Source organism: Gobio gobio (genome assembly GCF_949357685.1).
Source record: "Gobio gobio genome assembly, chromosome: 1".
In the NCBI taxonomy this organism is placed as follows: Eukaryota; Metazoa; Chordata; class Actinopteri; order Cypriniformes; family Gobionidae; genus Gobio; species Gobio gobio.
The window spans coordinates 62,586,764-62,597,071 of NC_137097.1; the positions used below are offsets into that span (position 1 = coordinate 62,586,764).

At 39.2% G+C, this 10,308-nt stretch overlaps 1 protein-coding gene across 1 annotated transcript; it reads left to right on the forward strand.

Moving 5' to 3' along the window:
- Nucleotides 1–8,988: 8,988 nt before the first annotated feature.
- gper1 (G protein-coupled estrogen receptor 1) lies at nt 8,989–10,050 on the forward strand (the record flags this gene model as incomplete). Its single annotated transcript, XM_079831866.1, has 1 exon — nt 8,989–10,050. The coding sequence occupies one exon, from the start codon at nt 8,989–8,991 to the stop codon at nt 10,048–10,050; it is 1,062 nt and encodes a 353-aa protein (XP_079687992.1).
- Nucleotides 10,051–10,308: the final 258 nt, after the last annotated feature.

Genomic DNA, 10,308 nt, shown 5'->3' on the forward strand with positions numbered 1-10,308 from the left:
CTGCTCTACCGCTGACTGATGTTCCAGCGTAATAGTTACTTTTCCACTTTGATTTGTAGCGTTGATTAGAGTGCTTTCTTTTCCTGTGTATCCTCACTCTTTTACATGTATGTGAAGAGTGTGCTTATTTGTGCAAACCATCTATAAAGACTCGTGGGACTGCCAGTTAATTTTCCTCGTGTTTTTCTTCTCGCCTGCTGTTTTTTCTGTTTTTCATCTGGGCAGACTTTAAGCCCTCTGACAGGCGTTACAACAAGTGCATTTATGTCACGGTTAAAGTTTAAAGATAGGTGCTCATTGAACACTGCTATTAAACAAAGACCTTATAGAAGACAAAGACTAGGGGGAAACTGAGGGGATAAATAGAGCAACCAAACTAGATGAACTAAACAGAAACAACTGAGTAAATGAATGAATCAATGAGTAAACCAAGGAAACAAACAGGCATGAAACAATGAGAACAAAACTGGTTAAGAAGTTAGAAGCAAACAATGGCATGAAGAGAACAGAAACACAAGTAAAACAAACTCAGAAACTCAAACAGGATCAGAACATGAGGAACTGAACAAAAACAAACTCCTAACATGACAATTTAACTGGTCGTTTGATGTGAAAACATGCACCGTTAACCCAACAAAACGTTTTTGAGGTACATTGAGGTAATCAGTTACATCAAAATTTTGAAGTTAAGAAATTTAGAGTTTTAAGTAAGCATAACTTGCAGATTGCATATTTTAATTGCTCTTAACTTGAAATATCTGATTAAACTAGAGCTAACACATTTACAGTTTTTCCTCAATCGCACAACTGAAATTCTCAAAACTACTTGTTTCTGAAATTCTCAAAACTACTTGTTCAACCTCCACATCATCAAGTCATTTGTGCACATCATAAAAGCAATTTCTCATTGTCTACAAACAATAACCCACAATGACAATGTGAAAGAAGCTTGTTTGAAATCTTTGCAAATTTATTTAAAGGAACATGCCAACTTTTTTGGACTTTATTTACCATATCCCCTAGCCTGACGTCGTCATACTCAATTCTAGTCAGAATATGAGTCTGATACTGCTCCATTGGGCTGTGATTATGGGGCGTGTTTCAACCGAACCAGGAAAGACCTCAATTGGATAGACCTACAACCAATCAGAGCAACGGAGCGACGCATAACGTTAGTTATCAAATGTCAACAGAACTCAACTGCACTGTGTTGCCATGTCCACGGGTTGAAGCGACCCCAATTATGTGATATACAGACACAGGAATGCGATTTTTAGCTGCCAGCCCTGCCAGAATAACACATATTTTACCCCCCAAATGCCTTTTTTCCCGGAGAACCAGCGGCATAATTACATCTCTACCGATCAAGGCCAGACCGAACTGCCCGAGTAAAAATGTTGTGGGCGGGGCTAAGTTCGGCTGGCATCCAGGCTACAGAGATGCATCTCATGAACATACATTTGCCAAGCATATATACAGCCGACAACACCTCACAATACAATTTCTTATAATGGAAGCACAAGGAAACAAACAGGGTAAACAACCGGGAAGAAGAAAAGAAGTAAGAGTGTGTGTTGGAAGGGTACAAAGGCAAAACCGTGGACAAGGTAGAAGAGGCCAATACTGTGGACATGTTTCTGATGAATAAAATCCACTATTGTGGACCATGTTCTCAACCATGAACCTATGGGTGAGGCGGGTCGAAAGGTACAGCCGAATGTTGAGAAAACAACGTGTCCTCAATCATTCAAACGTTTGTAGAACAGAAGAGGTATGTAATCAGTAGATATGATATATTACAGTAGTCTACTTGCATTTAACATTATACAGTTAATATACTTTATAGAGACATAATGTAACACACACACACACACACACACATGTACATTTATACAGTAGGCCTATGTGTGTGTATATATAGAGAGAGTCTTCTCTTTTTCTTTATATCACAATGATATTGGGCTGTAATTTGTTGACAGATCAACAGTAAAACGGTGAATCCTCTCTTTCAATCAACATCCCAGCTTCATGTGTAAATTCGCACTGTTGAATTTTAAAACGTATATATGCCATACAGATAAAGTACAGTCTTGTGGTATATGGACTGCATTTATATAGCGCTTTCAACAGACCCATGGCCATCCACAGCACTTAAAATATTGCCTCACATTCACCCATTCATACACCGACGGCAGTGTCAGCCATGCAAGGCGCCATCCAGCTCGTCGGGGTTAGGTGTCTTGCTCATGGACACCTCGACACTTGGTGAGGTGGAACCGGGGATTGAACCACCAACCTTCCGGTTTGTAGACATCCTTCATGAACCACTGAACCACTGCTGCCCTTATGAATTTTAAATCACTGTCATCAAAATCGTAGCCATTTTAAATCTGAAAATACTGACAGAGTACACTGTTATATTGTATCTTGCTTGTGAACAATGACACAAGGACTTGTCATTCTGATGGCACTGATGTGTTCATTGACATAAATACTTATATTTGAGAGATGAACTAAGGATTTTGAGCAAGTTACATGCTTTTGCAGGTAATCTCTTGTGTGGTCCTGTTTGCACGAACTTTATTGAGAAATGCACTGACTGGTTTGCCTATTTTAAGGATGTTTCAAGAAATGCACCAAATTGACCGAGAAAAACTGTAACTTAAAATGATTATGTAATCAACTTAGAAGTGAAAATTTGGCAAGCTTTAACTAGCTAATTCAGTAAATGCTAACTTGATAATTGGTAACACAATGCTTTGACGGTATTAAGTATAGCAATTGCTGAATGAGTACAGCAATATAGAATATTCAACATACCTGTGCCCAAAACAAGCTCATGCTCCATTTGGTATTATTTAACACTTAATTTTAACATTCACTCTCACTTTCGAGTGCCATGGCATCTCATGAACATTAATTTGCCAAGCATATATACAGCCGACAACACTTCACAATAAAATTTATTATAATGGAAGAACAAGGAAACAAACAGGGTCAACAGCCGGGAAGAAGAAGAGAAGTAAGAGTACGGAGGCAAAAGTTAAGTCAAGTAACCTTTATTTATATATTGCTTTCTACAATGCTGATTGTTTTTCAAAGCAGCTTCGCAGTGTTAAACAGGAAAATAATGCAACAGAATTTGATTCGTCTGTACAGCCGCTCTGGAGAAAATAGTGATGTCATCCAGCTCAATTTAATTCTCATACAATGGTGTCAATGCGGGCAGATCAGTAATATAATTGAATATTTAGTGTCCCCAACTAAGCAAGCCAAAAGCCAGAGGCGACTATGGTAAGGAACCAAAACTCCATCAGGTGACAGAATGGAGAAAAAAACCTTGGGAGAAACCAGGCTCAGTCGTGCAGCCAGTTCTCCTCTGGCCAACGAACAAACAGTGTATGATTATGATTCAGGCAACATTACAGGTCAGAAGTCTGACGACAGTTAACCTCAGGATAAACAGAGAGACTAACATTACCAAAACAGAGGAAGAGGTAGAAGAGGCCAAGACTGTGGACATGTTTCTGATGAATAAAGGGCCACTATTGTGGACCATGTTCTCAACCATGACCTAAAGGCTGAGGCGGGTCAAAAGGTACAGCCGAATGTTGAGAGAACAACCGTGTCCTCAATCATTCAAAAGTTTGAAGAACAGACGAGGTATCTAATCAGGCAATGTTCACTATACTGTAATACTATACACTTACTGTAATGCTATATTACAGTAGTCCACTTGCATTTAACATTATACAGTTAATAACATTTATAGAGACATAATGTAACACACACACTCTTGTACATACAGTAGGCCTATGTGTGTGTGTATATATATATATATATATATATATATATATATATAGAGAGAGAGAGAGAGAGAGAGAGAGAGAGAGAGAGAGAGAGAGAGAGAGAGAGAGAGAGAGAGAGAGAGAGAGAGAGAGAGAGTCTTTTTTTCTTTTTATAACAATGATATTGTACTGTAATTTGTTGACAGACCAACAGTAAAGGTCTAACTGTGAATCCTTTCTTTCAATCAATCAGTATCCCACATAGTAGCCTAATGTGTAAATTCACATAGTCATTCAAGCCATAGTTTACATTTGAAAATACTGACAGAGTACACTGTTATATTAATAACATGACTAAGGGCTTGTCATTCAGTATGCAATGACTGGTTTGCAAATCTTAAGGATGTTTCAAGAAATGAACAAAAGCGACTGAGAAAAACTGTAATTATTACAAGTTAAACAAGTTCCTTCAAGAATAAATTACATTCATAAAGATAATACACTCTGACAAGATAGAGGTGTATTCTAAACACTAGTGCTGGGTAATTTCTTCGATAGGCAAATAGATGGCTAGACATGTGGATGGATGGATGGATGGATGGATAGACAGACAGAAATGGATGGATAGATTGACAGATTGACAGTAAACATTATAAGCTGTTCTGTAACTCTCTGTCAATCACTTTTATAAGTTTCTATAGTTCTGTATTTGTTGATTTTGAAAATGTTATTTCTGTTATAGCAAAGAAGATGCATCACAGACAGTCTGACAGGGATTCTCACTGAACCATTGACTTCAGGATGTTCTACACAAACCTCTTTGAAGACGTAGTTGACGGCACACAAAAGAGCCCTCAAGCTTTCTGTAAACCTATCTTGACGCAGAGGGACTGATAAGGTGAACAGAATCCATTCGTGTTCAGAAATCGAATTACAGGCATAATAGTTTGTGGCTCCGTAATCCTGTGGCCGACAAAAGCTTTGCTACCCCTCATTCTAATAAAGGGTCATATTGGATCTGCGTCCAACATTGTACTGCAACGCTAAATGATGAACATCTCACTTATGGTCTTATTATGCATATTTAGCTGAATACAGATTATTACAGCAACTTAGAGAAAGGGACTTTTACAATACAAGCATTTGTTTATTTAGCACGGCCATTATTTGAAGTGTTTTCTTGAAGCAAAGGACATTTATTTGCATCTCACTCGGATACGAGTACTTTACGCCATGTTTACTAGTTAAAACCTGACTAAGTCTATTAAATATACTCGATTATTCATCATCAGAGTCTTTGATGAAGTCATGCATCAGGGACGTCTCGCCCCAGGTCTGCAGCATTTAGAACAACCCGGCCTGGTTATTCTTTGAACTAAAATTTGACTAATGAGCACTAGTGTCATGGATGTCTCAACGGTTGAAAACTGAGATGAAATGAGCCGCAACAGCAGCCATATGTCCTGTGCAAAGTAACTGTCATCATGGGTTTCCTGCTATTGATGCTGTCCACGTTCATGTGGCCATGCTGGGGGAAGTCAGAGCAGAGAGGAGAGAGAGAGAGAGAGAGAGAGAGAGAGAGAGAGAGAGAGAGAGAGAGAGAGAGAGAGAGAGAGAGAGAGAGAGAGAGAGAGAGAGAGAGAGAGAGAGAGAGGAGGAGGAGGAGGTAGAGGGGTGGCAAGTGAACAAGTGGCCAGAAAGGAAGGAAGGAAGCTGTAGTGATATTCTTCTCTGGACCGTCTCCCTGACAGCAGCGAGTTGTCTAATAACAGTAGGTGGCGCAGACGGTGGATCTTGTCCTTGTCAAGGGATTACAAATCTGCTTCAGCTCTACACCGACTGCATCGCAAGCCCTTGTGAATAAAGTGAGTGACTTTTTGACTCTTATTTTCACTGTGAATCACAAATGTCATTAATTAATAATACATCGCTCATAGTTGAATTATAACCAAAATAAGTTAATTTGTGGGACAAACCCGGTTGAAAAGAGGCTTGTCAGCATCAAATTTTTTTGTGTTTTGGATGCCAGTGTGGCGACATTTACATTCGACAACTTCACATTCGTAATGCTTATTTCCCAGAGACGCCAGGTGCTGTATGTGGAAAAATTATGAAACGTACCTTTTAACCTTTATTTTTTCTTTAATATTTGAATATGTTTCAATGACAACTTACCCTGTCTGTTCGCTAAAAAAATAGTCTGTTTGACTGTTTTACTATATAATACCTTTGTTTCTGTTTGAGGCAGTTTGACCACTTCAAAAACAAAGAAAAAGACAATAAAATAAAATAAGAATGTACCGCTACTGTGTGTCAGAACTAAAACTGTGTAAAATAATTTTCATTCATCGAAATAAAGCTAAAATAACATAAATATTACACAAAACAAACTTAAAAGAAGAAATGAAGAAAAACAAGAAATTCTGCTTTCAAAGTCAATTTTGTTGTAAATTCTTACATTACTTTGACTAAAACTGAAATAAAAATAAAACTAAATAGAAATATTTTTGAAAAATGGCAAACACACAACAGAATTACTAAAATTTTAAGTAAAACTACATCTAAAAATATTAACCAAACAATATAAACCTAAAATGACACATGCACATCACAATTAAAATAATATAAGGAAAATAAGGAAAATTCCAAAATATTAATAAATACTATATCTTAGCATGTGAAAATTCACTGCACTTGTTTTATATCTGGGGTCTATGAGTCTTGATTATGATGAGTAATATATATATATATATATAAATGATTTAAAATATTTTACTAATCAATTCTCATAAAATTTGATTATGAAAGTCATCTAAAATGACCTGGTAATTGAATGTTAAATATGTTTTTTGAGCTTTTGAAATATCCATGGAACTTGAGGGATTACTATCTTCTTTGGTTAACCAGCTTTCCTAGCTTCACCTGTGTAAGTTTTGTTGGACATCGGCTTTGATCATCATGAACCGGCATAAACCAGCCTAGAACATCATGGAAAATCATGCTAGTGTAATACGGTCCTTTCAACAGCTATAGGCAAAATCTGAAGTCTCCTATTCCAGCTTAATTTCACAGCTGCACAGAGATTTCGTAAAGTCGAGAACACTTGATGGAGCAGCTCAATCATTCTTCTCTCCGTCTCTCCAAATGAGCCTTTCAATTATCTGAGTGGTTAATGTGACTACTCCATCACTAATATGCTGATAAATTGTTCATGTCATCTTGAATCTGTGAGTAAATGCACAGATTGTGTTTGGGAAAGAATATTGTCTCGCGGGGTCTTTTGAAGATGTCATTTTAGGCAATAGCTAATTTTCCTTTATCTAGTGAGTCTGAATGGGTCTGCAGTTGAGAATTATAGGATCAGACTCAGACTCTCACAGTTGTGTTTGTTATGATAATTCTGAAATGAAAGCAAACCTTACATAATGGTATTAGTTTATAGTAGCTTAGTGTGCACTGGCCACTTAATGTGCACCGTGTTTATATATCCAAGATAAGATTATCAACAGAAACTTTAACGTTACTTATTTTTCTAAATACTATTTTTTCTCTATTTTTATTGAGACAGACATTGCAAACTGTCAAAGTAAAGACTGTACTGTGCATGGGATTGCCAAACCACCAGTGTCCAAATATCCCAACCTTTATGCTCTTAAAAAGACATCTGTATAAGGCTGAAAATAAGTGGTCTAATTTTGGATAGCTGGTTGTACTTTGTAGACTTTTCTGCTGCTGCATGTCGACCCATTATGAATTCAGTCCGGGCTGATTCTTTTAAAGGTTAAAATATTTTGAGTCCAGACCGGTCATTTAGACCTCATTAAAATCACTGTTTTTTCATTACAAAATTGATGTAGCCGTCATTGCGATTAAAACTATGCACATTTATATTTGGCTCTAGTGAATTATATTTGAGAAAGGCATAGATTATCTATGCAGGAATTGATGTGCCCTGATTAGTCAGTGTTTTCTGCCATACCTAATTTTAGTTCTCATTAAGATGCTTCTTGCATATGATTTGTTTGCCAAATTTATTCCAAAATATCCACATATTCATTTCATACACATGGTAATTGTTGCTTAATGGGTATTTTAAATACCATTGGAATAGTATAGTTATCTTTACACATCATTATTCATGATATACTATGGCATATTAATGTAAAATTACTAATATAATGAGATTCTATTTTCTTTTGACACCCATTAACTTTGTGTCAGTGAAAAAAAAAAAAGATCACAGTTACCTTGGACAGATTATCTCTCTAAAATCGCAATACATTCAAAATCAGGTGTGAACATAATGTTATGTAGTCCAGTTAGCCTCATGTGAAGAAAATCTACATAGATCGTATCTATTCCTATGAAGCAGCTGTACAGCTCGTCTCTTTGCTGTTTAATAATTGTGAGTTTTGCACATGGGTCTGACAGCTCAGGGTGCTTCAATGCATCTGTTTAAGACCTCGCTTTGCATGTTAATGAGCTTGTAGACACTCAATTCTTAAGGTGAATCGATTAAAAAACTGTTATGAGAGCTGCCATCAAGTGCAAAAGCAGATATTTAAGATAATATTTCATTAAAGGGATTGTTTAGACCGCATTGACCTTCAGTGTATGCAAAAAAAAAACGATTAAAATGTTTGTGCTCCTTAAGAAGGAACCTGGGAGTGAATGACAGGGTTTTTAATTTTGGGGGATGAACTATCCTTTTAATTGTTCAATTAATGTCAATGGCAAACACACATCTGATATTTTGTTCTTCCGATATTATTTTCCTTCTTTCTCTCTCTCTCTCTCGGTCAGGTGTCAAAGTGGTGGTGTCATTGGTGGACTAAAAAAATCATGCTTATGGACTGGAGGAGAGCAGACTGCACTGGATCAAACACGTGTAAAGAGCAAAGTGTGCAAAAGAAAAAAAAGAAGCACAATCCCTAAGGAGAGACTCTTGGTGTTTGGTGCAATGGATCACACAAGTCCAGGCAGCCTCCATAGCTGAGAGACTGCCCTGAAAATGGACGTCCTCTACCCTGGCTGCATCTCTTTCTGGATGGCATCTACCAAACCTTGAGCGTCCACGTGTAAAGGGTGTCATCAGAAATGCAAATGCAGCCTAGATGAAGGATCCTCTCTACAAAGTGAACTGGGCGCAAATGAAGTATGTAGGACCGTTCACAGCATCTGAAACAGAGACTTGGCCAGTATGGAAGAGCAGACTACCACTGTGATTACGATTTACGTGAATGGCACTGTGCAGTTCAATTCTTCGTATGAATTCAACCTAACCGATGTGAAAGAAAGCATAGACACCTATGAGTTTTACGCCATCGGCCTGTTTCTCTCCTGCCTGTACACCATATTCCTGTTCCCCATCGGCTTCATCGGGAACATCCTCATTTTGGTGGTCAACCTCAACCACAGGGACAAGATGACCATCCCTGATCTGTACTTCGTCAACCTGGCCGTGGCGGACCTTATTCTAGTGGCGGATTCGCTCATTGAGGTCTTCAATCTCAACGAGAAGTACTACGACTATGCCGTCCTCTGTACCTTCATGTCGCTTTTCCTCCAGGTGAACATGTACAGCAGCATCTTCTTCCTGACATGGATGAGTTTCGACCGCTATGTCGCTCTTGCCAGCTCCATTAGCAGCAGTCCGCTGCGAACTATGCAGCACGCCAAACTCAGCTGCAGCCTCATCTGGATGGCCTCCATCCTGGCGACTCTGCTCCCCTTCACCATCGTGCAGACGCAACACACCGGCGAGGTGCACTTCTGCTTCGCCAACGTCTTCGAGATCCAGTGGCTCGAGGTGACCATTGGATTTCTGGTGCCCTTCTCAGTCATTGGCCTGTGCTACTCCCTAATCGTCCGCATCCTCATGCGTGCCCAGAAGCACAGGGGACTGTGGCCGCGCCGGCAGAAGGCCCTGCGCATGATCGTGGTGGTGGTGCTGGTGTTCTTCATTTGCTGGCTGCCCGAGAACGTCTTCATCAGCATCCAGCTGCTCCAGGGCACGGCCGACCCATCCAAACGCAGCGACGCCACGCTGTGGCACGACTACCCGTTGACCGGGCACATCGTCAACCTGGCTGCGTTCTCCAACAGCTGCCTGAACCCGATCATTTACAGCTTCCTCGGGGAGACTTTCAGGGACAAGCTGCGGCTCTTCATCAAGCGGAAGGCCAGCTGGTCAGTGGTCTACCGCTTCTGTAATCACACCCTGGACTTGCACATCCCTGTCAGGGGCGAGTCCGAAGTGTAGCGCAGTTCCTGAGGTTGTCATCTGCCTCGTCTTGCTTTTCAGAACTCGATCAAGAAGTGACATGGGTTGACGTAACGAACACATCTTAATGTTGATGAAATAAGGATTATTTGTGGATTACAAGACACAAATGCAGAGCTTGGCCTTTACAGATAAATAGAGACGGCATGTCAAAACAAAGACTTTTATAGGACCATATTCTCTGGGAGCCCGTTATAAAGTAACAAGTCATTGAAGTGCCTGCGACCCGTTTCCTGT